Genomic DNA, 27,789 nt, shown 5'->3' on the forward strand with positions numbered 1-27,789 from the left:
ACCCCGCGGCGGCGCCCAGCTCCTCTCTTCCCCGCCCCCATCATGGCGGTGAGTGGCGGTGTCTACGGGCCGCGGCCGGGCGGTGCCGTCTCTATCCGCCGCCATCCGCTCTCGGCGGGGCCCGGCCGGGCCACGGCCCGTGCGGGCGGGAGCGGGGGAAGCGGGGAGGGAGAGCTGCGGGGCCGGTGTGGGCAGGGAGGAGCCGCTGGGGAAGCGGCTGCCATGACAGGCCGCGGCCTGCCCGGTGCCTGGGCCGCCGCGGCGGTGCCTCAGAGAGGGCCGCGGCGCCGGGGCTCGCCCCCGGAGTGGAGCAGGGCTCGGTGTCAGGCTGCGGTAGCGGCCTGGCGAAGCCTTCTCCGGCCGCCGAGGCGAGCGGTGAGCTGTCTCCCGGGTGCCCCGCATTAGCCCCCCTTCCCCGTGTCGTTTCTCCGCAGCAAGACCAAGGCGAAAAGGAGAACCCCATGCGGGAGCTGCGCATCCGCAAGCTCTGCCTCAACATCTGCGTTGGGGAGAGCGGGGACAGGCTCACCCGAGCGGCCAAGGTGCTGGAGCAGCTGACGGGCCAGACCCCCGTCTTCTCCAAAGGTGAGGGGTGGGTTTTCCTGCGGGCTTCCAAGGGGAAGCTGCGTGTGCTGGGCGCTGCGAAGGAGCAGTTTGTGTCCTGGCTTCGGCAGTGGTTGTTTTCCTTCGTCTCCTGAGCGTGAAGTGGCAGTGTGGCTCCCAGGGAAGAAGCTCCTTGGCAGAGCCAGTGTGAGGAGGTCTGCTCCAGTGTGGGCCTTGTGAGAGCTGAGGGTCTTAAATACTCGGGTGCTGGTGGTTGTTTCTGTCAGTTCAGTTCTGCCTCCAGACTGGGGCTACTGCTCTGCCCTCATCCCCACAGAGGGAATGTGTGGTTGCCTTGTTGTTTTTTTTTTCTTTCCTTTAAAGTCATTGATCTTTTTAAGCAAACTCTGAATCCGCTGGGTGGGAATTCTTCAATAGCCTCTAAGTGTACTTATTGCTGCCTACAGCACGATACACTGTCAGATCCTTTGGAATCAGAAGAAATGAGAAGATTGCTGTTCATTGCACGGTTCGTGGGGCCAAAGCAGAGGAGATTCTGGAGAGGGGGTTGAAGGTAAGAATTTGCTGGTCTGGATCTTTGATTTTTGAGAGAGCGAAACTTCATCTATACCTGAAAAGATGTGTGCTTTGAAATGTTGCACCTGATGTAGTTATGGGTCAGTCGTGGATGTTCAGGGTTGGGGTACCAGCTTTGTCTGCTGTGTTTGCTGTTTCATTATCTGCTTGCTGTTTCATCCTTAATTAAGAGCCAGTGGGTGCAGTTTCTGCTTTCGAGGTTCTGTCTTGGCTGCTGTGATTTATGAGCAGGCTTTGGGAGCAAAATCTTAGGGCTAAAGACGTAGTAGCATTTAGTGAGTTGTGGGTCTGGGAGCAGTGGGAACACACAGGACTTCTTACTCTGTTTGCAGTCAGTAATGAAATAGTGACTGACAACAAATGTTTCAGGTGCGAGAATACGAGCTGAGGAAAAACAACTTCTCAGACACTGGGAACTTTGGCTTTGGAATCCAGGAGCACATCGACCTGGGGATTAAATACGATCCCAGTATTGGTATCTACGGCTTGGACTTTTACGTGGTGCGTATTCCCCGCCTCCCCTCAGCTACTGGTCTTGTGTGAAAGCTCTGGCAGGAACCTAGAACAATAACTGGCTCACAATAACTTCCTGCCTAGCGCTGGAAGATGGAAAAATATCAACAAAATCCAAGTCTAAACGGAGATTCCCAGGGCTGTGGTAAAATCCTCTATTTATGACATGTCTCACAAAGCCTCTTCAGAAACAAATACTGTTGTTAGTACCAGTACTCTGGGGGTAATGCTGAAAGAGCTGTGCTAGGTTTGGGGAAGGAGGGAGCAGCAGGGGCTTCAGGAACACACTGAAAGATGGGCTGCATTGCTGGAAGGTTCTTCCTGTGTTTAGAGGGCTGGGTCCTGTAGCAGTGGTGGTGGCTGGCGTGTTTGTTGTTCCATGCTGCTGTGCCTCACTATAAGTCCGTGAAATAGAGGGAAGCTGTTCCGTGTGTGTTAGCAATGCTGTTCAGTGTATCTTTTCTCGAGAGCTGAGGCCTCTGGGTATGGAGTAGTGTGTCTGCTACACACATTTTGGTTTCTCTGAGTCAGTGTATGTGCTAAGTTGTCCATCCTAGGAGCTGTCCCTGTCAGTTTACCTGGCTGCTCAGGACTTAAGTTTAAGAAAATAAATAAATGCCAGAATGAAATAGTGCTGTGGGTCTCCTCTCCTGGCAGGTGCTGGGCAGGCCTGGTTTCAGCATTGCTGACAAGAAACGCAGGACTGGCAACATCGGAGCCAAGCACAGAATTGGAAAGGAAGAAGCCATGCGCTGGTTTCAGCAGAAGGTAAAGTCTGTCTTTATTTTTGAATCCCAAGAGTTTCCTAGTAAGTATCAGCAAAATGCTTCACTGTTGAAGGGCTGAAACAAGTCCCTGGGCAGGAGGAGATGGTGATCACTGCTTGAATCATTGATTTTTACTGCTCTGGGGCAGTAGAAGCTGCATTTGAGCGTGGGTGCTGTTCATGCGCCTTTTTTTGTGTGCTGAACTGAAAGAGCAGCTCTTGCAGGATAGCTGAAAGGACCAGCTCTTGTGTAAATCCATCTCCCACAGCTTTTGGAGGTGTTCTGTGTACACTGAGCACAAGGGATGAGGTTTTCTGCCCAGCAGTACTGCGCCTTTACCTGATGGTACTTTCTCACTTGGTTCTTTCTTGTTTTTTCCCTCACAGTATGATGGCATCATCCTTCCTGGTAAATAAGCAGCTCCTGTTACCAAAAAAGCAAATAAAATTTTTCTAACCCCTAACTTCTGTTGTGAATTTTGTGGGGGCTCTTCAATGGGAAGCCAAAGGAAATGGTGCACATATTCTCTTAACAAAGCAGAGCCATAAAGCCAAAATGTGGCTGAGGGTTCTTTGTCTAAGCATGACAGGACTGGCAGGAAGGGGCCGAGGGGATGGGCAAGGCCTGTGGCGCTGGCAGTGCCCGGTGCTGGTGAGGCTCCTGAGCTGAGATTCCAACCTGGTGCCCCGAGAGGAGGCTGGACCAGCCAGCAGAACCCCCCCATCCATGCTGCTTCCATGGGTAGTGTGGGTGCCCTGAGTGCCTGTACCTGCAGCTTGTAGGGTTGTTTCCACCCCAGACTCAATGTGCTGTAGAAATCCTGAAGCAATTACTGGATGTGCTTGGAACATAGAGGGTGAATCTTGACTGGCTTCTTAAAATGTTTCAGGAGTGTGAAGTTACACTGCTGGAATTACCCAGCCAGACAGTTTTCCTCTGCAAAGGAATGGCCTTTATTGTTTAAAGAGAAAATTCCCTGCAGGATAATACAGCTCACACAAGTGGAGTTCAGCCACACCCTTGCCTCTGCTTCTAGTGTTTGGTTCTCTCCTGCATCTTACAGTAAAAAACTGTAATAAAATAATCAAGGAACAAACTCATTTCCATCCAAATCTGTGCACACTAACACCAGTGACTGTGCAGTGTTGTCTCAAAGACCAGACTGTTCTGTTGTCAAGCCTGTTTGGAGTTGCAAACCAGGGGAGGTTGCCAGCGCTGTTCAGGATGGAGCCTGCTCCAAAGTACACAGGGCAGCGTGTGCTGTACATGCTGAAACGCACAGAGGGAGGTGGAATTGGACCAGAAATTATGTTCTGCCTCGGTATAGCTTTATGCTTGATGTGAACTTGAGCAGAAAAGCTCTTCTGTCCTGCTTGCTTCCACGTCTGCCTCGCTCGAGCAATCCCTGCTTGAGGTGCAGGCAGCTCAGAAGACCCTTTCCTAGAGCCCAACACTTGCCATGATGGAACAAGAGTGAGACTTTGCAGTGACTCCAACCATCAGCGTGCCTCCCCATCCAGCTACCCCACACTCCTCAGCTCTGTCTCCTTCCCTAGCTGCTGGCATAAGCCACAGGGCACCCAGGGCTCTTTACGTGCTGGCTGCTGCTGAGGCCACAGAGCTGGCCCAGGACCTGGAGCTCGGGGAGCGTGGTAGGACAATAGTGCAGCACGAGACACCCACAGTGGCCTCGGGGAGGTCCTCGTCCTCGGCCCACTCGTTGAGGTCGGGATTGTAGCACTGCACACATTTCTGATACCTCTTCCTGCTCTCGTTCCAGCCACCCACCAGGCACAAGCGCCCCTCCAGCAGAGCCACCCCCGCGGTGCTGACCCCCGTGGGCAGGGGCGCCACGTAGCTCCACTGCCCCGTGACTGGGCTGTAGCACTCCACGGGCATCACGTCCACCCGCTCGCCCTGGGGACCCAGCTGGCTCCCACCCAGCACATACGCTCGGTTGGCCACGGTGGCGGCGCAGTGCCAGCCCCGGGGGGTGCTGAGCCTTGCCTGCTCCCTCCAGGCGTCAGCGCTGGGCTCGTAGCAGCACGTGGTGCGGGAATAGGCGTGGCTGATGTAGCCGCCGGTGACCAGGAGCTTGCCATCGATGATGGTGGTGGCGTGGCAGCAGCGGGGCGTCTCCAGGCTTGCCTGGCTTTGCCAGCTGTTGGTGGTGGGGACGTAGCACTCGACAGATGCCAACGTGCCCTCGGCGTTGCGCCCTCCGACAGCGTAGAGGAGCCCGTTGGAGGCGCTGAGGCTGAAGTGTGTCCTCCTGTGCTGCATGCTGGCCAGGTGCAGCCAGGTGTTGAAGCGCGGGTCGTACCTGGGGGACGAAGGGCGGATCTGTCTGTCCAGGACTAGCACCAAAGCCGCGGGGAGAAGAGGGGCCTGCCAAACACCTGCCTTCAGAGGAGACAACTCATGCTCTGGAAGAGCCTCTCTGTCTTCTCCAGCAGTAAAAAAGCATCTGGACAAGCGGTACAGATGGAGATGGTGGCACTGCACAGGACTGGATCCTACCTGCGACTGCTGGCATGGTTGCCACTCTAACCCGTGGCACAGCCCAGCATTGCTTCTGCCACCACAAGCTCTGGCCTGGCTTGGAAATGGTGAGTGTTACCGGCCTGAGATGTCCCCAAACCACCATCACTGTCCCCTCTGTTGGGTCTTGGCAGGTAGAAGACGACCTAGGGGCAGGTCTTCCCTGCCCACCCTGCCAGGCCAAAGCCAGGCACATGATAAGAAGCTGGGTCCTTGTGTGTCCAGGAGACAGCAGAGGGAACTGGCACTGCTGTGTCCCTACTGTGGCCACTGGGAAGGTTGCAAACAAACTGCTGCATGTCCAGTTGCCATGGTTCCTCCTCCTTTCTTTGAATAGTAATCCCTTGGCTATCGAGTGACAGGTTTATGGGGATTTAGGAAACAAACCTTGTCATTTAAATGATGAAAAGAGAAATGGAGATGGAGAGAAGAAAACCTGAAGGGTAACAGGAGTCCTACAGACAGTAAATCTACCTTAAAATGAATCCAGACAAACCAGAGACTAGATCAAGGCTTGCACTGGCTGGAGGAACAGCCAGCAGGCACAAAGGGGAGCTCCCCAGGGTTACTTCTAAATAATGAGGGCTCCCATTTCTCCAGGAGCCTCACAGCTTCAAAGAGGCCCTGCCTCACCCTCATCCTGCACTGGTGCTGTGCGCTGCCAGAGGACGTGGGCAGCACAGCCCAGGTGCCAAAGTCCCCAGGGGAAGCCCAGGCTGGGGTCACGCAGACCAAATCCCTGGAAGTGGTTTCCAGGTCTCGCAGTCCAGCACCGTGTGCTGGGCCTCGCTGCATTTGTCCCTCCCTGGCAGCATTACCCCATGGGCCAGATCCTCCTCCTGGTTACTGATGGCAAAGAGGAACCTTTCTGAGGCGTTCGGCCGTCACCCCGTGGTGGGTGCTGGGGCACAGACAGACACGGCACAGCTCTGAACCCCTCCCCAGGGCCTGCGTGGCCAGGTGGAGCCTGTCTTACCTGCTCAGGCTGCTGACAGCGTGCTTGGCCTGGTTCCTGGCGTCATTTTGGTCTTCACCTCCCGCAATGTAGATGAATCCATCCATCACCACCACACACTGGTTAAAACTTTTTGCTGGCATCTCCGTCAGCTTGTTCCAGTTTCCCTCTGTGTCCCTGTAGCTGATCTCCCTGCTAAGAGCCTTCTCGGTCAAAGCTGGACGACGCCCAACTGTGACGAGCACCCTTTGGCCTCCCCGTATCCTGGTTCTCCGAGACTGAAGGCTGTTTTGCTGGTGGGGGAGCAGGTGGTAATTCATAGCATCCACGAGGAGCTTGTGGCACTGCGGATCTTGCATCATGCGTGGCACAGGTTGCACGTGGTTGACCAAGTCTGGAGCCGAGATTGTGCCGAATCGAATGTTGCTCAGGAGGTCAGCAGCATATCGGACCCGTTTCGGGTCAAACTCCAGCCACTTGACAGCGATCTGAAAGGCGGCGACCTCACTGGGTATCTGCAGGCCATCGTCCATCAGCAGCTCATTGATCTGATCAAAGGGAAGTTTCATGAACTGGTCGGTCTTGGAGAACTCCAGGAAGTTTTCCTGGATGAATTTCCGGGTGGCGTCTTTCACCTGGTTGAGGCCGTAGGTGGACGAGATGTTGGCGATGTACACGCAGTTCTCCACGGCCATCTCCCGAACGAGGAAGTCACTGCACATGTTCAGCAGTGCCGGCACCTGCAGCTGGGTAGCGGTGGAGATGGTGCTGCCAATGGTGTACAGCGAGAGGCTCAGCTTCCCCGTGTAGGCGTAGGTGATGAGGGAGGTCAGGCCCAGTGGGGACACGTCATGGAGCTCCACCCGGTGCAGCTGAGGGTCTCTCCGCAGCAGGCGGTGGAAGTACTCACTGCAGGAAGCCAGGAGCAGTTTATGCACCTCGAAGGACTTGGTTTTGGTGGCAATGGTGAGATCGCAGAGGAACCGCTTCTGGCGCATCTGGTTCATCCCCTCCAGAAGGCTGGCTCCGTGGTCCAGCGCCTCAGCCTCTGTGGCCGTGCAGTGGAAGCCGTCGGAGCCGCTGTCGTACAAACCATTCAAGTGCTTGAGGTGTTCGACATCTAGCAAAGCATCTTCCACCATCATCGGGGTGATGGATGCATCTTTTTTACCCACCTTGGGCTTCTTGGGGGTTTTCTTTTTGGGTGCCATCTTGGCAGGATCGGAACAGGACCTGGTGAGAAAGGAGAGGTGAGAAGCCTTGTAGCAGAGGTACAGGTGTCCTTCTGCTCTTTGAGACATTCAGTTAAGCAAAGGAAAAACTCCCAGTGACTCATAAACCCTTTGGGTCAGGCCAAGGGAAAGATGGAAACTGCCTCACAAGCCCTGTACCCCCCTGAGCTGCATTAAAGGTGTCAAGGGCCATGACTGCGAGAGGGGATCCTCAGCTCTTAACCAGTACCAGCAACTTCACTGTGTTAAAAAAGGACTGGGGATATTGGGTGGTTGCCTTGGGAAACTGGGAGCACCCACTGGTTCCTCGGGTGTGGGGCTGTGCTCGGCCCCACTGACAGTTCTGCTGTCTGGGGTGACACAGACTCCAGGCAGAACGAGGGGGTGATCGCAGGGTGTGTTTCACCTCAAGCGCACACCAGATGGGATGAATCAAGTCCCAGTGGTTCTGACAGAGGTTCCCACACAGCAGCAAGATGAGATGAACCCCAGCACTGCAGGACTGCATAGAAAAGGGCGGTCATTTCCCAAATTCCAGCTTGAAACTCCAGTCTGAAACCCGGCAGTGACCTCAGCTCCTCCGAGGGAGCAGCCAATGTCTGAGGGAACAAATCTGCCAGCCAGAAATAGCTGTTACTGCGCTGTCTCACATGTCTGGGTACTGTTTATTACGCTTGGCCATAAAGATCAGGTTTCTTGGAACTGAGTAATCAGCTCGTATTTAGCACTGGGCAAAGAAGAAGGGGGGCATTATGAGATTTCAGTAAAAATATGAAAAAGGGAAAAGTTTAGTAAAAGTCCCTGCCAGGAAAGAGGATTCAGGGCTGAGTCTGAGGGGGAGGGCAGCAGTGATGGCCGGGGTGAGCAGAGGGAGCAGGGACGACACAGACACCCACAGCCCCTGCTCTCTCCTGGCTTTGCACAGAAGCCAACAGGATTCAGGAGAAAAGTCCCAGGCACTTGAGCCGTCCCTGGTATTGCAGCGTTTCATGGGGCTACCCCAATTTACACCAGCGAGGGCTTGTCTGTCACGGTGTCATATCCTGGAGCGAGCGTCAGCCCTTCTGAAACTGGGACGCAAATGCTGCTCTCTGTGCGTTTGGACACGAGATGGTTTCTGACACCCAGCTCAGGCTTGGGAAAAGGAACTGGGATTTACCCTTTCAGAGCAAAAACACTTTGATGTTTCCAAACACACATTTTGTTCAGACTATCCATTCCCCAGGAAATGTGCAGTTTCAGCTTTTCAGATGAATTTGAAGTGACAACATAGGTTAAATACTGGAATTTTCCAGGAAAAGGAAATGTTTTTCCAGGCCTTCTCTCCAGATCCCTCAAGGGAGCAGATCTGTATCTCTCTGTGATGCAACACTGCAAAAACCTCCTTCCTGCTGAACAAACCCAAAGAGAAGCAGGGCTTGTCCTGGAGGGAGGTGGCCGTCCTGCTGCCCCCACACTGAGACCAGTCCCAGCAGGACGGGGGCCAGGTTGGGGTCTGCAGCCTGCCGGCGTGGGAGGGTTTGGCCTTGTGAAATAAGTGACCTGGGTGTCAGCTCCCACCGGGCTGCGCTGAGGATCTGCCCCATCCCTTCTGCTCCCCTGACTGCTTTCATTTTGGCCTTTTTTTTTTTTACAGAAACAAGCACAGTGTCTGCAGCAACCCACTGTTTCTGTCCCTTTGGGCACCTTTGACAGACTCCGATTTGAAGCACGTGTTCATGTTATTCCCGTGTCTGGCTGCAGGAGGGCAGAGCGACCTTTACTACCTGCAGTTAATTTAAAATGGGACATCATTGCTTCTTCTACCACTGTGGTGACTTGAAAGGGATATTTCTCCTACATAATCCTGGCTGCTGGATTAATCTAGGGAGCTGGAATGGTTTGAAGAGATTTCAAAGGGCCCAGACAGAATGGAGGGAAGACAGGGCTTTTTTCTAGCTCTTTAAACTTCTCTTAAAAGACAGTAGTTGTCCCCACATCCTTTCAGTGCTGCTAGTCCCAGCCCTGCACCATACTATTGAGCTAACAGCAAAGCAGGACCTATGCTGGGTGATACTGTGTCTTCAGAAAGTTATGGCAGGCTTATTGTCTTTAATAGCTAACCGAACAGACCGAGTCCCTCTCCTTTACCTGCGGTGCCCCCAGCCCTGGGTTCAAGCAGGGTCTGAGTCACAGCGAACACAAGCTGGCCTGGAAAACTACCTGGACACTGCAGCTCTGGGCACTATTTTCCTGCCAATAATTCCTCAAGCCGCATTTTAGAAAACAACAAAGGCTTTCTCCATGCCATTATTTCATTATTCAGCAGTTCCCGTGCCCCACGCAAGGTCTCTGCAAATCCTGCCAGGCGAGCCCTGGTTCTCCGTGACTCATCTACAGGCTGGGTCTGCTCCTTACCTTGCTGTTCAGACCGGTTAGTCCGAGGGGAAGCTCTGACCAGCACAGGGCTCTGCAGGTTAAGAGACAGAGACCCTCAACTTTCCCCACGCGACATCCTCCTCCCTCCTCTCCCCTCCCAGCCAGCTGACTGCTCTTATCACATCTACGTTTACAGCAGGCTTTTGGGGTGATGCAAGGACAGCTGCCCTCAGCCGAGTCCTGAGAGACATGGAAAGGGCTGGATTCAGGTAGCACTGCTCCGGCCAAGGGCATCGTCGCAGCCAGCACCAGGAGAAGGCAGTAAACCAAAGGCCGGGCATGATTACCTGGCCACTGCCAAGGCCGAGGCAATGAGGAGGCAGCCAAAGGCCTGGCTCCACTGCAGAGGGGTTCACCAGGGTGTGTGGGGATGAGTTGGGGGGACATTGATGCCTTCCCCGCTCTCCTGAGCCGAGGGGATGGCAGCTCCGATCCCCGCCCTGAGTAGCCCCCAGCCTGGGCAGCTGCGGCCCTGCTCTATTTGCCTTTGGCCACAAATTAATCTAAACCCTTACTTTCCACTCGCTCCCAACAGCTGTGGTGGAGCCGTTGGGAGGCAACGGGAATAGGTATGAAGCGACATTTGTCTCAGGAAAGACTGTCCTGACCGCGGCGGGGCCCGAGGCGGCACCACGGCCCCAGCGAGGGGCGGCCACGGCACCCGCGCCCCGCCAGCACTCAGGATGGCGCTGCTCGCCGCCGCTGCCAGGCCCCAAGATGGCACCCGCCGAACTCTGCCCGCACCCGCCATGGCCGTTACCGGCCGGGACAACGGCTGCGCCGCTTCCGTTTCCTGCCCTCAGCCAAGATGGCGGTGGCGGTGGGGAAGCGCCGTGTGGCCAGCGGGCGGTGAAGCCGCTTCCGCCGCCGCGGCCTCTCCCGCAGTAAAAATGGCGGAGTCGGTGCTGGAAGTTGTGGGCAAGCTGCAGTCGCGGCTGGCGGGCAGCTCGGAGCCCAAGAAGGTGACAGGGGCGGCGGCGCGGCCGGGGCTCCCCCTCCCCGGTGGGGGCGGCGCAGCGGGGCTGGGGGTCGGGAGGGCCCGGGTTACCCCGCGGTGGGCACGGGGAGCGGAGCGGGGCCGGGCCGGGCCTGCCCTCCGCCGGGCCCTCCCTTCCCCCCGAAGTTTCCTGCCCGGCGGGGGCCGCGGTCCGTGGGGCGAGGCGGGCGGCCCACTGTCCCCGAGCCGCGGCAGCGGGGCAGGCCCGGGGGGTTGTCACCGGCGGGAGCCCCCCGCGCTGCTGCCAGCCTGGTCCGGGCTCGCAGGCCCCGGCTGCCCCGCGGGAGGCCTGCTGCCGTGTGCCGGGATCGTGGTGCGGGTGCCCCCGTGGCACGTCGGTGGGGTGCGGTTTGAGAGGCAAGCGGGCAACGGGAGAACTTGCTGGAAGAGTCTTGCCCTGGTGACGTGTTCATGGTGGAAGAGCCACGGTGCCCGGCGTGAGGTGACAGGGAGGCGCAGCCCTGCCGTGGTACCGGTGAGGTCCAGGACCGTGACAAGGGCATGACGATCGCTGGCGAGTTGGGGTCAGGGCAAGAAGCTGACGAGTTTTAACTCGGGCCCTGGTGTGGGTTCGCTCTCGGGCCTTGAGGAGGTTGTGTGACACCTCTCGCCCATCTCCACGAGGGAACGTGCCAGCTGCCAAAATCTGCTGCCCGCAGCACTGCCCTGGAGCAGCTGCCGTGTGCGTGCTGCCCTGATCTGCGCTTGTCCTCAAATCTGTTCAGGGACATTCGGCTGCGTCTGTTGCTGACAGCAGCTCTGCTGCTGGGCACCACGGTTCTGAGCTGTTATTTTCAACTGAAATTTGGGATTAGGGTTGAGCTCCGGTGTGGGCTCGCCGCGTGCTGTTATCCCATTCTCTAGGATGTCATATTCTGTAGGGGGAACATCTGCTGTGACCACTTACAGGTGTTTGGTTCATGTTTCACTTAATTCACGTGAGCAGTGAGGGCCACGCAGCCACCCTGCACTTGTCTAACTTTAACTGAGGTGAACACCTGCAGAACCACTCGCTCTCCAAGGCCTCCCACCACCCATGAAGAAGGATGGACACCACAGTGCTCAAGTGCTGACCCTTTGAAATGGAGGCCACTGTACCCAGCTCCAGCCGAGCTGGGGGCAAAGCGATGGGGCGTCTGGTTCCTTTTGTCACCCTCTCAGCCAAGACCAGAGCAGGGTTTAACCGTTGGGGCCCCGAATGGAGCTGAGGGACTGCTGAGGAGTCAGTTCCAGGGGGTCTTGGGCTCTTGGTGCTGAGAGCACGTGCAAGACTTCAAATATTGGCTCAGCACGCTGTGCACAGAGAATCACTGCTCCTGTTTCCTGACCCTTGTGTCAGCTTGGGGCAATAACTGCTGGTCTGTGTTTCTTGGGCATTGTAAGTCTTCGGGCACTGTTTGCGCAGGCTGACTCTTTCTCCAGTAACCTTGCGGTGTTAAGTCACTTCTTTCTCTGTTGATCCTACTCAGTTTTGCCAGGGGAGGGAGAGGTGGTCAGCATTTGCAAGCTGTTACTAGCGAAGATAGTGACTTTAAACTTTTCCCTTCCCCAGCAGAAAGGTCCCATGACCTGTACTCCTTATTTCTGATACCTTTTCAACTATATCCTCGGAAGTGTTAGTGTTTCTAGGCTTGAATTTAGTTGCCATTGCATTGTCTTGGTAGGTTGTGTATCTTCTGGGCACCTTCCTGTGTCAGAAAATGGCTTTCGGCTCTTCTGCTGTAACTGTTTCCACTGTAGTTCTGTAGCAGCTACAGCAGGACAAGTCCACAGCACCTCTGGGTGCTGCCCATATGTTACACCATTTCCAGGCTTCAGTTTTCTTGCCTTGTCCTTTTGAAACATTTTATCAGTAAAGTGAAAGAATAATATTTGCCCAGTATCCTGTACAACTCTATATTGCCTTGATGAAAGGTGTTAAGTATTAATATTGGTTTTGGGTGAAAATCGGGTTGCTGGCACAGAACTACATGAGTGAAACTTTGGATGCTGCTGTAACAGTTTGGAAACAGTCTTTTTTTTCCAGCAGAGAAGATACAAACTCTGCTGCAGGAGTGTTTCTCTTCTGGGGGAAGAAAGAGGGTAAGGGAAACATAAGAGAGCATCTTCACGGGGAGGAAGAGGCCGGGCTGTGCTGTAGTAATTTGATATTAACGTGTGTCGTTAGCATTGACTGGCCTGGCTGACTTCTTTTAGAAAAAAAAAAGCAATCACTCATATTAAACAAAACTTTATTGGAGCTGGAACTAAGCAAAGTTTTTATGGTTTGTGTCTTGTGGCTGATTGACTGAAACTGGTTTCTGGTGAACAGAAACTGTCCTGTGGTTCTGCTTAAGCTAGATGAACCCTTCTCTCTGAGTTGAGTGTTTTACCTCTGAAAGTAATAGCACTCTTCAAATAGGTTAAAGAACATATTTCCTTCAAAAGGAAGGAGACTTCTAAACCTCTTTGATCCTTGCAGGGTGGAAGTGGGGATGATCGGAGTAGCTTAGGCCAACAGTGCTAATTTGAACATGAGCACAGTGCTTTAAAGAGAAGATCTGGATGAGGGACAGCCCTTTGTATGGCGTATAGCACAGCGGTGCTGAGCAAAGCCTGGGCTGTATAGGGGCTATAATAATGGGAACGCTGACGAGGCTGGTCTGTGGCTATAGCTGAGCTGCGGGAAATAATGTGAGGGGCAGCGGTGCTGTCAGATGTGCGTTGCCACGTACTGTAACTAAAAAGCCAGTAGATATCGCTGTGAAGCGATGTCCCAAGCCACCTGGGTGGCAGAGGTACAAGTACGTCCCCTTCACCTGCAGCCCCTCACCGGGGTGCAAGTCGGAGAGGGCTCCTCTTCCCTCCCTGGCCTGCGGAGCAGCTGTACATGCTGGCAGGGCCTTGCTTGGCAGCATGTGTGTGGAGGAGAACATTTTTCACTGGTGTATGGTGAAGGGAAGGTAAGAGTGGGGCAAGAGGCAGTGGCTCTGGAGGGGACGGGTTGCCTTTTTATCACAGACTATAGCCGAGAGGAGAGAGACTGTCAGCAGCACCGACAGAGTGGAGGGTCTGCGGGGGAGATATAAGGGTTCCCTCTTAGATCTTTCAGAGCATCTAGAAATCCTCCTTCCCTCAGTGTCTGGTTTGTAAAACCTCCGAAAGGACTCAATGTTTTTTTTTCCTCCCTCCTCTCAACAAGTGATGCAATTCTCAGCACCACCGTCTGAGAGTCACAAGCTTCCAAGTCCTTTCTTCCACTTGCCGTGCAACAGTGTTGTGTCTCTGTTCCTGATGCTTTAAGCCAAAGATAAGTTGCAGTCCTGGGTGAAGAAAGCATTAATATTTGCATGTGTTTTAAGATTCTCAGATGGGCTCTCCTAGGCAAAGAGGCGGTAATTTCTTTATAGTTGGCCCTTGTGTTCGGCTTCTGAGGAGCTTGATTTGGAGCAAGACAGCAGCTGTCTGCCACTTGGGTCTTTCTAACAAGCTCTCATGCAGTGCAGAATATTCTTCCTCTCTACTCGCAGTATGACAAGTCTGAACGCTTTCCTTCTTGTCTCTACAGCTGCTGAAAAGTCTGAAGAAGCTGTCTGAGTTGCCCATCACAGTCGACATTCTTGTGGTAAGAGCTGTGAAATCTCTCACACTTTCATCGTGTCTGTCAAGTCACAGGATAACTGTTTGCCACAGAAATTCCCTGGAATGGGGCGTGTTGCCTCGGACACCTGCTACAGCCTGATGTCCCAGGCGTGATTGTGATGAGGTTCTAGAGCTGCTAGGCAATGGGGAAGGAGGGTGTCAGAGCAAGTGTGAAGCCGTGGAGGACAGTTTGTCATCCTCCATTCTTCCAAAAGCTTAACACTTGACTAGGATATGAGAGTCGGAGCAGTTCCTAACGATAACTGGATCAGCATGAAATTAGGAAGTGCTAATCCTTAAAATTATTAGTGACTTCTGTCTTCAAACTTACCAACAGTCATGGTAAATACTAACTTGGTTTATTAATACAACTAATTAATGTTTTACTAAGGCAGAGTTAAGTCTTTGATTTACAGAACTGTAGTAAATGATACAATGACCACTGAAAACATAATATATTATATGTGATATCTTTGCTGTTTACATCAAGGAAGTTTATTTCTACCTAGCAGCGATAGGTAGCGGGTTAACTTTATTCACTTTGTAGGAGGTTTAGCAGAGGTGAGAATGTGACTGTTTTGCTAAGATGAATTCATGTCTTGGCTCTCTCGTGAAGGAGACGGGTGTTGGGAAGACTGTGAACAGTTTACGGAAACACGAGCTGGTGGGAGACTTTGCGAAGAATCTCGTAGCCAGGTGGAAGAAGCTAGTGCCGGTGTCCCAGGAGGCAGAGAGGTGAGTGTTGGGTTATCGTGGTGGATAAGCTTTGTTACATTTTTTCAGTAGAGATTATAAACTTCTGTGACCAGGTAATGAAGTGAAAGCTCTGGAGAAACTTGTGACACAAGTGTGCTAACTCTGCATGCAGTTTTTGCCTTGTTTTGGCATAAACTTCCTGCCTCTGCTAGCCACAGAGCGCTGGGGTGCTGACGGCTGCAGTTTTGCAGGAAAGTAGGGACCGATTTTCAAGAATTTGCAGTTTGATGAAGAGATTAACAGTAGAGGCCAGAAAAGTGCCTTTAATAAAGCGAGAGATGCAATCTGCTTGCTTCCCATTTTATGATGCTAAAGAGAGGAAGTTCTAGGCCCGAGTAAAGGAAGTGGCTTCTTTGAAAGAAGGCTTTTATGTGCAAAAATCCTGTGGAAACTGAAAGTTAATGCTAGGCAGCATGTTGTAGTAACAAAGCTGTGCTGAACCCAGCAATGAGATCACTTAGATGTGGGTGATAAAGACCCAGTTACGATAATTTCGATGGCTGTGGTATCCCTGCATGCTTAACTGGCAAACTGGGGGACCTGTTTCCCCTAGGCACCACACAGCCAGGACTGTGTAGGCATGGAGGAGGCTCTGTACACATCTGTCTCCGATTCCCAGTGAACTGTGAAGTTTCTAGTCCTAATAGAAATGCTTAATCAATTCCTGCACGAGAAATGCAGTTTCTAAATCCCTGAATGTTGCTGTGCCTGAGAGAATTAGTGGTATTCTTGCCACAAACCTACCAAATACAACCTTAGTCTTCTCTAAGAGAGGTTCCCGTCCACAGAGTCCGTGGGGACTGGCTCTTTTCATTTATCTTGGGAAGTTTTAGTCTAACTATTTTGGTTTTTTTATCCCTTCAGAAATAACCTAGATTCTGAAGACCGTGACTACGAGAGGAGCAGCTCCAGCAAAAGACATCAAGAACCCTCCCTCAGAGAGGATGAGGAACCTGACCAGGAGTATTCAGAACCCTTTCAGCCGTCTTGCAGCCAGTCCTATAGCCCAGATCATAGGGAAAAGAAGTCCAAAAGGTATCCTAGGCATGAGAGAGCCCATGAGACTTATGGCTATAGCAGCCACGAGGGGAAGGGTTGGGGCAGATCTTCCCCAGTGCTCTCTTCAGATCAGGAGTACTCGGACTATGGACACGCTGTGTCACCTGAGCCCAATGAGAGCCCTCAGGATACGTACACAGACCCTTACGCCTCTGAGGAGCAGGAAGAACCGACAGTATTTCATCGGAAAGCCAGTAAAGGCCACAGCTTTCAGGAGAAGCTGGAGGCAGGCCGAGAGAGGAACCCCAGTGAGTTCTCTGACAAAGGGAACGTGAGCCGAAGCAAAGAGCACAAGTCTTCTCACAAGAAGCAGCGACTTGATGGCAGAGCGGAGGACAGGACCTCTGCCTTCAGCCCAGAAAGATTGCACAAGACCTCTTTTAAAGAGCAGCTCCGAGAAGCCCCCATGGCCGGGGGCAGCAAGGAGAAGCAGAGGATGTCAGATGGTGCCAAGAAGGAGAAGAACCGAGAAAGCGGCACCTCCAGAAAGGAGAAGTTGCACGTGTTGCCGCACTTGGAAGAGTCTTTGGACAACCATGTTAAGAAGCAAAAACATCGAGATTCTGAAAAAAGCAAACTGGAAAAGCCCAGGCTGAGCCTGGAGACCTCTAACACAGAGCGGGAGAAACGGAAAGCTGAGAGTGACGTCTCAAATAGGGTTAAAGAAAAGGTGGTTTCTGGGAGCTTAAAATCTTCAGAGGGGAAGCGCAAAATCTCAGACATGGACAAAAAATCGACGGGCTTTTCCTCACATTTTGGGGAGGGGGAAGCGGAGGATGAATTTGAACAACCTACAATGTCCTTTGAGTCGTACCTCAGCTACGACCAGCCCCAGAAAAAGAAAAAGAAAGTGGTTAAACCCTCTGTGCCAGCTGTGGAGAAAGACCGAGGGCACAGCAAACAGAACGGATCCAAAGCCAGTACCAACAGCTCAAGCTCGAGTCGGAAAAGTCCAAGCCACAAGCGACCAAGTGAGAAAAATGCAGACAAGACACTACCAGAGCCTCCTAAAGCAAAGAGGGTAAGGTTTTGAAGGATATGAAAGTGAACAAAGACGGTGGGATCAGCTGCTTTTGGTTCTCTGTCATCTGGAGTTTATTAGTTTTCCCCTTGGAGGTGCTGGGCGCTGCTCTGCATCAGGGTGCACTGCGGTGTCTTGGTGGTATCTAGGTCTGTGACTCCTGGTTCCTGCTGGGAGACACCGTGTGTTTCATACGCCCTGTGCCACAGGCATTGCTTTGTGCTGTTAGGGTGGAACTGCTGGGAAAGTGGGTGAAGAGGGAGGGGGAAAAAAAAATGCAATAGGCAAAACCCTTGTTTATTCAAAAATGGGGAGAGTGAAAGAGAACCTTCAGCTCAACACACCTATGAAAACATATTGGACACGATGCACTTGTTAAGCATTTAGAATATCTTTAGATATCTATAGAGAAATGGGAGAACTGGTGTTGCAATGCAGCTTATTCTAGAAGACAGACCTTTTGTGAAAGCTTGAAAAATGAGCAGTATTTTGTATTATTATATGTACAAAAAGGTACATATCCATTGCCACATGGGTGCCAGGGTTTTGTATATAAATAGGAACTAACGTGTAAAACCTTTACTGCTTAATCTTTTTACTCAACTTTGAAACCCTTTGCTCTTCAAAAAGTGTTTTTTATAATCTTAGCAGCATTTTAAAATCCTCCTTTGCCATTCATTCTAAGTGCCTTATGTCAGTGTTTTTGGATTCCCTCAGTTTGTGAGGTCCCCCTCCTCCACCACTGCAGGGTTTTTTGCAGGAGGTGGGGAGGAGAAGAAGAGACAAAACGGATAAATGAGTGTTTGAGATCAAGGAAATGCTTCTTCCAGCTTCCTCTTCTGTTTTTTCTCTAGTTCTTTGCATTGTTAATGTGGTTTGGGTTCTTGTCAGAGGCCTTCAGCACTGAACCTAGTAGGTTAAAGATGCAGATGGCTCTTACTGGAGAGAGACGAGTGATTCGGATCCAGAATTTTAGCTTGTGTTGACAGCCTGGACAGAGCCACAGCACTGTGGCAGAAGTGCAGCCTCCCCCTGAGGCTATTTCCTGGTGCAAGCTGATCAGCATCGAGCGGCTTAGTCAAAATATCAAAGAAAATGCATTTCAGTGCTGTTTGTACGCTGGCAGGGTGTAACATTCTCCTGTATTCTTGGCTTACTTGCATGTACATCCTCTCCTTGCAGATACTTTTAGATGTGGTACCAACGTTACCAGACATCCCACTGCCACCGATCCAGGCCAACTACCGCCCTCTTCCTTCGATCGAGTCCATTACCTGCTCCCAGACAAAAAGGAAAGGTATGTTGGGCTGGAAAATAGGTATGGGATGGGCTGCAGCCATTGGTTATGGGAGTAGATGCTAGCTGGGTTCAGGTCTTTCTGTTGGGGTCTGGTGTGCCGCTTCTGATGCGCAGAGCCTGGGTTGGCAGCTGCTTTCCCACGTGCTCTAGCAGAAATGAGGAAGATCCTTTGCTGACCTTTCTTGAGGCTTGGGCTTTGGACTTGCCCTTCCTGAACGAGGTTGCAGGTGTCTTAGAGAAGACTTAGCCCTTTAGGTTGCTTCTGGGCGACTCCAATTTGTGTCTCCTGTGCCATTCATCACGGTGGGCTCTTCTTTTCTCTGTTCCCTTCTTACTCCAAGTGTTTCTCTTTACAGCACTGTCCTCACCAATCGAAGATAGTGAAGCAGGTTTTACAGGGCGACGGTTGAATTCAAAGATGCAAGTGTATTCAGGCTCTAAAACTGCCTACCTTCCAAAGATGATGTCTCTGTATCAGCAGTGCATCAGAGTCCTCAGTAACAACATTGACGGTAAGTACCTTTCCTCTTCTGTTTTAAAGTCATGTTGCTGTGCAGGTACACTGATGTCTTAGTAACTTGTTTGTATATATCCCAGCAGCATGTGGCTTGGAGCATGGGAACAGCTGGTTGCCCCTTGTCACAAGACAAACTAATGTGGGAGGGATCTCACTGAAAGCTCGGGCACTTCTTAACTTGGAGATGCTGGTGCCTGATGACGCACTAGAGCTATTGCACCTACGGTTCCTTTCTCTTTTCCCTCATATTGTGTAGTTGTGTGCAGCACTGCTGGTTTTTTCCACTGCATTTCAGGGTGTCAAGCCCTTTCCTTGGCAAGGAAGGAGCAGGATAATACTCTGTGTATCTTGCTTCTCTCTAGCAATCTATGAAGTGGGTGGTGTCCCTTTCTCAATGCTGGAGCCAGTATTGGAGAAATGCACCCCAGAGCAGCTGTATCGCATTGAGGAGTGTAATCATGTGAGTGCCTTGGCCTGGGGAAGGGATGGTGACATGTGGGAGTGATGTTCTGTCCTCATCTGCAATAGCAGAATAGTAAAGAGTAACGTTCTTTATAACAAGAGGTGGCTTTTGCTAGTCCTGAGTTCCTGGATTTGCCATCTGCCCATCTCTGGCTGCAAGCTGGCCCCTAAGCTGTCTTGCCCTCTGTGGTATTCCAGTGATGGTGGCACTAGCTGGTGCTGAGGGAGAGGGGAGTGAAGGTGTCAGGAGGGATCCCAGCTCACGTGTGGGTTTGCTTCAGGTCCTCGTTGAGAGTACGGATCAACTGTGGCACAATCACTGTCTCCGAGACTTCAAGAACGAGAAACCAGAAGAGTTTGAGTCCTGGCGGGAGATGTACCTTCGACTTCACGACGCACGGGAGCAGCGGCTGCTCATGTTAGCACGGAACATCGGCTCAGCTCATGCCAACAAACCCAAAGGTAGAGTAGGGCTGAATGGTCAGAGAGGGGTCTGGGAATGCTGCCTAGGGGATATCTTTGTGTGGGGAAGGTCTTTTGGAATGACTGGTTTAAATCCAGTCCAATTTAGGAGCTGCTTAGCTCTCTGTTCGTTATATGGTGGTCTTTTCTTAATGGCTTAGCAGGCTCTTGATTTCATCCATCGTGGTGTTGATGCAGACTAGACAGAGCAATATTTTGTGTAGGGCTGCAGAGGCACCTCCTGTTCTAGAGTGGCTTCTCCATGCTGGGGCTGAAGAAAACCAGAGTGGGGGGAAGCATTCCTGCTCTTTTGGTGAACATAATAACTACTGACCTGATCAGTCTGATTTCTCACAACCAGTGTTGTCACTGCAAGAGGTTCAGACCTTAGGGAGGAGGCTATCACCAGAGCTTTGGAATGGATGGATTGTGGAGGGGTGGTTGGAGCTTGCTGGAATAAGACAAGCACTGAGAAGCCTCCTTTATAGTAAGCTGGATCTAAGCAATGTTTCCCTCTGGCCTCCCACAGGTAGAGTGGCCAAAATGGCATTTGTGAACTCTGCAGCAAAGCCCCCTCGGGACGTACGAAGGAGGCAAGAGAAGTTTGGAACTGGAGGACCTTTTCTGCCAGGGAAGACCAAGTGAGTGTTTCTCAGTAGCACTTGCTGTTCAGGGCCTCTTTTCCTGTGGGCTCCTGCCAGCTTCCCCCTGAAGCTCTGCATCCTGACAGGAAAGGATACTGTGGGTCTGGGAGGTTCTTTTGCCGTGAAACTTGGAGCTGTAATAGCCTCTTTCTTGCTGGGAAGCGTGGAGATCCTGGTCGCTGCTGGTTCCATGTGGTATCAGCCATGCTGCTGTTAACAGATGTGGCTTGTGTCTGAAGAATTGCATCAAACCACAGTGACTCCTTTACTGAAATGTCTGTCCCGTCTCTGTTTCAGAATAAAACCAGTCCTGTACACATCTAGCAAAAGCCACACTCGTGTGAGTGAGGAGCAGTCCTATGATGGGCCCAGCACCAGCAGTGCCCATTCTGTCCCATCTTCAGGTAGCACCTTCTCCTCCTATGACCCCAGGAAACCACCAGTGAAGAGTAAGTACAAACCGCAGAACACCTGCGTCTCCTAGAGCTCCTCCTTTACAAATACGTGAATCTGCTGCTTCTGCTGTAAAAGAAACCCAGGCTGTGCAGGAGGGTTGATGTCAGTGGCCTCTCTCCTCTCCCTAAGGATTGGGTAAAGGCTATTCAAACTCCTTGCACAAGAAAAAGCATAGGGAAGCATCTGATTCACCTGCCTGCTCGGTGCAGAGTGGATTCTCCTCTGTCTGTGACCTGAAAATACGATAGCCCATGATCAGAGAGCACACACCCAGCCTGCCTTGCATCTGCTTTGCCAGGGCTGCAGCTTTGAGTTGCTTTCTGCTCTCCTAGTCTGACTGCTGCTTTCATGTGTGGGGGTTTTTTTGTTTGATTTAGGTTTTTTTTTTTTCCTTTCTCTGTTGCAGAAATTGCACCCATGATGGCAAAGACTATCAAAGCTTTCAAAAACAGGTTTTCTCGGAGATAAGTTTGCAGTACAGATCTGGGACTTTCCCTCTCGTGGGGGAGTGGCACTGAAGGGGGAGAAGGTACCCAAACAGCCCTTTTCTTTGAACTCTTTGGAGGCTGCAGCTGCTGGGAGAAGCTTCGATCTGCACAAGACGACAGCACAGTATTTTATCTTTTATTCTTGTCCCTTTCTCAGTGTCAAGCCCCCACTTTTTTCCCCCTGCCCTTAACATCCTCTTTCTAGCTTTGTCATCCATCAAAAGAAGGGTGTACAGAATCTCCCGACACAAGAAAATGTGAAGTCTTGGCACCTGCTGAGAGTGGAAGTTCCAGAGACTATTTACTATTTAACCTCTTAATAAATTATAAAATGGTTTTAATTAATATTTTGCCCCTCTGTCCCACTGGTATTATTTATGTTGCTCCCAGTAGCCTCCTCCCTCCCCATCCAGTACAAGGGCCAGCCTCTCTGTGACTCGAGCTGTCAGGAATCCATCTGTCTGAGTGGACACTGGGTGTCACGGGAGTCTTTCCTAGTGAAGTGGTACCTGCTGGGCCCAAAGTCGCACATGGACTCTGGGACAGGTAGGACTGGTGGCCCATCTGCTTGTCGATCCTTTGGCAAGCGGATCAAGTCCTGAGGCTTTGCTCTCTAATCGTGTATGTTAATAAAATCTTAGCTCTTGACCTTCTCTCTGCTGTTACTGTAGATCATGTACAGATGCTTATGTTCTTGTGCAGGGATGCCAAGAGCCATTGGGGACTTTGCTGCTGTTGTCTTCTGCTGGCTACTGGGAATAAAACTATGAAGAGTTTGGGGAGAAATTTTACTGTGCACCAAGTCAGATTTTAACTTTTTTTTAATAGAGAGATAGGGGACTTTGTCTATGGAATTGAAAACAGTTTTTAAATATCAGTGAAGGCATCGGTTTGCCTCTTTTAGTGGAAAGAAGGAATACTTTAATCTTATTTTCTGTGTGGAATTGGGCAGGATTTATTTCCAGTTTGGAAGCTGGTGCTTAAATCCTGTCTTTTCCCTGTATGTTTTGCCCTGCCCCCTCTTTGGAAAAAGCAAGGATTTTAGTCTTTGAACCTGAAACCACTTGACTGGGGTTGGAGGGAAGTGAATAACGGAATGTGGTTTGTTTTTAATGCGTGCACACTTCATAGCAGGAGTTCAAAACTCTTGGTTGTACTTGGTGTCTGAGCAACTGGAGCTCTGGAAGGAAAGGGTGTGATTGAGCTGGTGGACCCAGAGGATGGGTTTGGTGGAGCGTGAGGAGGTGCCCTGGAGCACGGCTCCTCTGCGGAGGTCGGGAGCCAGAGTGCTGCATGAGGAGTGTGATTTCAGGTGGACTCGTTGAGGCTGTAGCAGAGAACGGGAGCTGGACACAACTAGGCACTGGCTATTAAATGTGAAGCCTTCTTGTGGTGAACGTTTCTGCCTGTGGGTTACGTTTGCCTCGAAAGTGAACTTACCCAGAGGTGGTGCAAGCAGAGGATGGGGCTGGTTAGAGCCAGGTCGTGTGGTGAGGGAGCTGGCCTCTCTGTTAGCGCTCAGAGGTCTGACTGGATCAGAAAGGGGAAAGGTTGTCCTGTTCCAAGCCATATTTGCTGCCTTAGGACTTTGCTGTCTAGGGGTAAAGGTGCTGGTAGTGGATGCTGTTGTTGGTGGCAACTTTTGAGAAGCTCTGCTGCTGCTTCTGTGGCTGCCACGTCCCGAACCGGTGGAGCTGTCTGTGCACACTGACCGGGGGAAACCTTGCTGTGAAGAGTCCTCCCTGGAGGGCTCTAGAAAAATCCCTGTATGCTTCTGTTTCTGTTGGTTCGTTTCTTTTTGTCCTTTTTTCTTTCTTTCTTTAAAACAATCCTGAACACCTGTCTCTTGTTTATTTGGTCTGTTCTCTTATTTTGAAGGTCTTGGAAAAATGTTCTCAGACTCTTACGTGCTGTAAGTTTGTTACAGTCCCAGATGCTTTAATGTTACCGTGCAGCATTTCAGTGTAAAATAATGGCTCCTTACTCTTGCGTTTTTGCTGTATTTAGTTTTGCTGTATTTTTAATTAGACAACAATATATTATCTTCTGCTAACTCTTGTGCTACCATTTATTTCTCCTCTGTATGTGGGGTAGGGGCAGAGGGGAGGGAAGCGGAGTCTGGCATCGTGTTCAGGCTCCAGTGGAGCCTTGAGCAAAGGATCTGGGTGAGGCCCAAGAACAATCTTGTGCACTGCTCTACTGCCACTTCATACTACAGCTCCATACTCAGATGTGGGTATTGCCCAAAGCATCGCTGTTATGGGGTGATACACCTTTCCTCTCAGAGCAGGCTCTTCCCTCTGGGCTTTGCCAACTGTGTCTGTATTTTAGTGTAGCTGGATTGCAGGGACGGGGGGGTACACAGAGGATCAGACGTGACCCAGTGTCTGAATTGATTCCGCTCTGTGCTGAGTCAATTCTCTCTGTCTCCCTTCCTTCCCCTCAGACACTAAAACTGCACAGCTGGAAGAGGTGGGCACTACCAGAGGGGAGAGATACTTCCATGAGCCACAAACTAGGCAAAGTCTAGGGGGAAAGTGCTTGCTCCGGTCCAGTCTCTCGGTGCCCGGGGTGTTACACTTGTGCAATTTTTCTGTGCTACACTACACAGGGCGGAGCTGAGCTGCCTCTTCCCCCTTGGCCGCCCTGCTGGTGGTGGGATGAGTAATGTGGGCAGGAGGGGGAGTGACTTTGACTTGCATTTGTATTTTGGTCCCTAACTGTGTATATACAATTTTCTATGTTCCTTTTTTTGTGGTAACTAAGATGAATATTTTAATTAGATAAGTTATATGAAAAGAGGAAAATCATGTCTCAATAAAAGCCAAACACTGGACCCTCTCTGCTTGTTCTTTTCTGTCTCTAAGCAATAAACATTAAACACGCCAGCAGCAGATCCAGCTCTCCGGGGCCCCGAGGAGCGGCAGCGGGGGCTGCTCCCGTCCCCTCTCCTGCCTGGCACCCCGGGAGCACTTCCGGGCGCTGCTGGAAAGCAGCTCCGCTCTTCCCGCAGCGGCTGGCGCAGCCCGGCCTCCCCCGGGGGCCGGCCGAGGCCGGGCCGGAGCCGAGCTCCCGCCCGGGACCAGCCGCTCGCTGCTGCCCGGTTGACCGGGGCCGCGCTGGATCCAAACACGTGCGGCGCCGAGGACCGGCCCCTCGCGCGCGGGCGGTGGGCGGGGCCACAGGGCGCGGTGGGGCGGTGGCAGTGCGCAGGCGCGGTGGGCGGGGCGGCGGCGGTGGGCGGGGCGGCGGCAGTGCGCAGGCGCAGTGGGCGGGGCGGCGGCGGTGGGCGGGGCGGCGGAAGTGCGCAGGCGCGGTGGGCGGGGCACGGCGCAGTCATGGCGCACGGTCACGGCCGGTGCAGCTGCTGCTGCGGGGAGGCGGCGGCGGCGGGCGGTGGGGAGCGGGGCGCGGCCTGGGGGCTCTACCTGCGTATCGACCGGCAGCGGCTGCAGTGCCTTAACGAGCGCCGCGAGGGCAGCGGCGCACTCGTCTTCCGCGCTTGGGAGGAGCGCGGCGACCGCGCCCAGGTGGGGCCGGGGCCGGGGCCTGCAGCGGCGGTGGGGCCGCCTGAGGAGAGTGGGGCGGCGGGAGGTGGGGCGGGAGTCAGCGAGGTGGTGTGAGTCCCCGCCTTGCCCCTGCGCCCCTCCGGGGTTACACCCCCCCCCCACACCGGTCCCTGTGTTCCCCCGGTGCGACAGCCGCGTACCTGCGCGGCCGGGGCCGGCCCTGACCCGCTCTTCTCTCTCCGCAGTTCGTAGAAAGCGACGACGACGAGGAGCTTCTGTTTAATATCCCGTAAGTTCTTTCCCTGCGCCCCTTCTGGCTGCTGGCAGGGCTTGTTCCTCGCCTTTATGTGCCTGGGCGTGAGGCACGTCTGTGTGCTCCCGCAGGAGCTGATTTGGGGAGAATGGAGACGAAAACGCCACTTCTGTGTCTCTCGGCAGGTTTACGGGCAACGTGAAATTAAAAGGAGTGATTGTGATGGGAGAGGATGACGGTACACATCCAGCAGAGATGAGGCTGTAAGTGAAATGAGCATTAACTTTGCTGGAGCCTAAACTGAACTGATTGACTCGTAGCTAACGAGGAGAGGGATTCTCACGCTGTTGGGTGCCCAAGCACCCAGGGAGGGTGGGCAGTGTTACTCTGTGGCACCTTGGTCACGCCAGGGCCCTGGAAGGAAAAAGAAACTAATGTGTGCGGAGATGAGCGTGGCTGTTTGCTGCCTTGTCTCTAGAGAAATGGGGCACGGATTTTGATGAGAAGAGAGTGTTTGGGTGAGACGCTGGCTGTGCTGTGAAGAAACCACCCTGCTGCTGGCTCAGCGGGCTGCAGAAGGATCGAGGGGCCGAGAAGGGTTATGCTCTGTGGGGGAACTCTGAGGCTTGGGAGGGAGGGACAGGAGTGACGGAGTGTCCTGCAGCCAGGTGGGGTTTGTAAGGCTCTTGGCAGTCGTGGCCTGCTTCAGCTCCTGAAGGGAGAGCGATCCTTAATACTGTTTTGTTTAAATGAAATTATCTGTCGAGTGCTCTGCAGTTCTGGCTTGTGGGGAAAGAAATACACCCTGATCGAGCCCCTGTTTTCCTTGGTCTCCAGTGTCCTGGGGTCTGGGTTTCTCCACGTACCCAAGCGTGCCAAGATCTGTATCTCCCAAGCTTTGTTTCTTGCTCATCCTTGTTATCTCTTCAGGGTGTTGGGTATTGTGAACATGGTGATGCTTTGTGGTGGCGTTGGTATTTTCTCCTGTAGAAGACAAAGCAAATCCAGCTTCTTATTGTTGAGAAGAATCTGGGTAGTGCTAATGGATGAGGAGGAAGCCAATTAGCTGATCTGTGTGTTATTAACTTCCTGGGTTTCCTCCCTCTCTTCCCAGGTTCAGGAACATTCCTCACATGTCCTTTGATGACACAGCCAGGGAACCGGACCAGACGTTCAGCCTGAACCGGGATCCGACGGGCGAGCTGGAGTACCCCACCAAGTACGATTCGGACCCACACGTCTGGGGGTGCGGGGGGCTGCTCCTCCCAAGTCCAGGAGCTGCTCTCTGTCCAGTCTGCTGACACGCTGCCTCATTTTAGGGAAGTGTTAGCAGAGGGCAGTTCCTTCCCTTGCATCTCAAAGCTGCCCAGAGCAGAATTTCCCTCCCCAGCTCCATCCTGCCCTTGTCAGGTGAGAGCTCTGGTCTGAAAACCATCTCCCTGGAGCCAGGGGGGTTCCTGTGCCTGTGACCCAGGACTTTGTGGGGTACAGAATCATCCCAGTGTTGTGTCCCCTGCTCCTGGCCCCAGTGACAGCTTGTTGCTGGCCCACTCACTGCACCCGTGAGGGAAGCTGCTCCTCCTGCACCCTCAAGTCGTTTGCTCCCAAGTCCAAGTCTGACTCGGATTAGGGTAGCTACGCATGGTGTGGGGCCACGGCGCTGTGCTGAGAGGAGGTGGCAAGGCAGCGGAGTGGCAGCCTGTACGTGCAGCTCTGGTTTCAGAGTGTGTTTTCTTTCAGAATTGCCCGTTTCTCCAACGTTTACCACCTCTCCATCCACTTTCCGAAGAACTTCGGAGCAGAGACAACGAAGATTTTTTATATAGGCCTGAAAGGAGAGTGGACGGAGGTAGGTGAGAGCAGAAATGAGCGAGACTGTGCTAATAGTGTAAAAAGGGCTTTAAATTGTAGCTTAAGTTGAGCTCTAGTGGTAAGGATGAAGTGGGAGTAGTGTGGGGGGGTCTGTGATGAAAAATATGTAAGATGGGACCCTGCTCAGCTCTTGCTGGTCAGGTGTTTTAGGAGGGACTTGAATTCTCTGGACTAACATGTTTAATCTTAACTCAGGCTCATCGCCACGAAGTCACCATCTGCAATTACGAGGCATCAGCCAACCCAGCTGATCACAAGTTGGAACAAATCACCCCACAGACTCACTTCATCTCCTAACAGTGCTGTCGGGAATCTCCCGAAGGCTGTGGTACAAGTGTACGGACGCGATGGGCTGACTCGGACAGAAACGGCTTCCTGAAGCGCTGGGGAGTGTTCAGTTTTGGTCTTTGCCTTGGAAAGCAGAGCGCTGAGCGTGTGCAGTGCCTGTACGGAGGTGGCTGCTGAGGGCAGCGGCGTGGTGGGTCCTGCAGAAGGCAGTGGATCTGCCCTCCTAACGGGAGAGCCGGTCTTTAGGCAGTGGCGAGCCGGTGCCGTTTACTTCTCTGACTGCCAATAAAGCGTGTGCTGAGGCGCAGAGCCGCCGCTGCGGCCTGGTCACCCGGATCGCTGTCCCTGAATGCGGGTCGCAGCCTGTGGGCGGAGCGGCCCTCCTCTCCCCGCGGGGAGCCGGCGGGCGCGGGGCTGAGCGAGCAGCGACAGCGGGGACGGCTCCGGGGCTGCGGTTGTGTGGTGGGGAGGGTGGGGTGCTCCGTGCGGGGTGCGGGCAGGGCCGCTGTGGTAACGGCG

The 27,789-nt window shown here is 52.8% G+C and overlaps 4 protein-coding genes across 5 annotated transcripts; 3 read left to right on the forward strand and 1 right to left on the reverse strand.

Annotated features, from left to right (window-relative positions):
* On the forward strand, nt 1–2,883 carry RPL11 (ribosomal protein L11). The gene is made up of 6 exons (XM_068417657.1): nt 1–48; nt 435–585; nt 1,011–1,117; nt 1,510–1,641; nt 2,311–2,421; nt 2,807–2,883. The coding sequence occupies exons 1-6, from the start codon at nt 43–45 to the stop codon at nt 2,834–2,836; spliced, it is 537 nt and encodes a 178-aa protein (XP_068273758.1). The 5' UTR covers nt 1–42; the 3' UTR covers nt 2,837–2,883.
* On the reverse strand, nt 2,410–25,185 carry LOC137673096 (kelch-like protein 31). 2 transcript variants are annotated; one of them, XM_068417656.1, is made up of 3 exons: nt 25,058–25,185; nt 5,938–7,149; nt 2,410–4,743 (listed from the first exon to the last, which is right to left on the reverse strand). In XM_068417656.1, the coding sequence occupies exons 2-3, from the start codon at nt 7,125–7,127 to the stop codon at nt 4,011–4,013; spliced, it is 1,923 nt and encodes a 640-aa protein (XP_068273757.1). In that variant the 5' UTR covers nt 7,128–7,149; nt 25,058–25,185; the 3' UTR covers nt 2,410–4,010. The 2 variants fall into 2 exon arrangements, with proteins under 2 accessions (XP_068273757.1, XP_068273756.1); XM_068417655.1 differs by lacking the exon at nt 25,058–25,185 and adding an exon at nt 9,546–9,642.
* ELOA (elongin A) lies at nt 10,375–24,175 on the forward strand. Its single transcript, XM_068418006.1, has 11 exons — nt 10,375–10,528; nt 14,111–14,167; nt 14,801–14,919; nt 15,805–17,020; nt 18,203–18,317; nt 18,676–18,831; nt 19,199–19,296; nt 19,580–19,760; nt 20,290–20,401; nt 20,702–20,853; nt 21,267–24,175. Exons 1-11 carry the CDS (start codon nt 10,457–10,459, stop codon nt 21,326–21,328), a joined length of 2,340 nt encoding a protein of 779 aa, XP_068274107.1. The 5' UTR covers nt 10,375–10,456; the 3' UTR covers nt 21,329–24,175.
* On the forward strand, nt 24,684–27,600 carry PITHD1 (PITH domain containing 1). Its single transcript, XM_068417659.1, has 6 exons — nt 24,684–24,878; nt 25,103–25,146; nt 25,296–25,373; nt 26,225–26,329; nt 26,851–26,959; nt 27,178–27,600. The coding sequence occupies exons 1-6, from the start codon at nt 24,687–24,689 to the stop codon at nt 27,277–27,279; spliced, it is 630 nt and encodes a 209-aa protein (XP_068273760.1). The 5' UTR covers nt 24,684–24,686; the 3' UTR covers nt 27,280–27,600.
* Nucleotides 27,601–27,789: the final 189 nt, after the last annotated feature.

Source organism: Nyctibius grandis, chromosome 24 (genome assembly GCF_013368605.1).
Source record: "Nyctibius grandis isolate bNycGra1 chromosome 24, bNycGra1.pri, whole genome shotgun sequence".
In the NCBI taxonomy this organism is placed as follows: domain Eukaryota; kingdom Metazoa; phylum Chordata; class Aves; order Nyctibiiformes; family Nyctibiidae; genus Nyctibius; species Nyctibius grandis.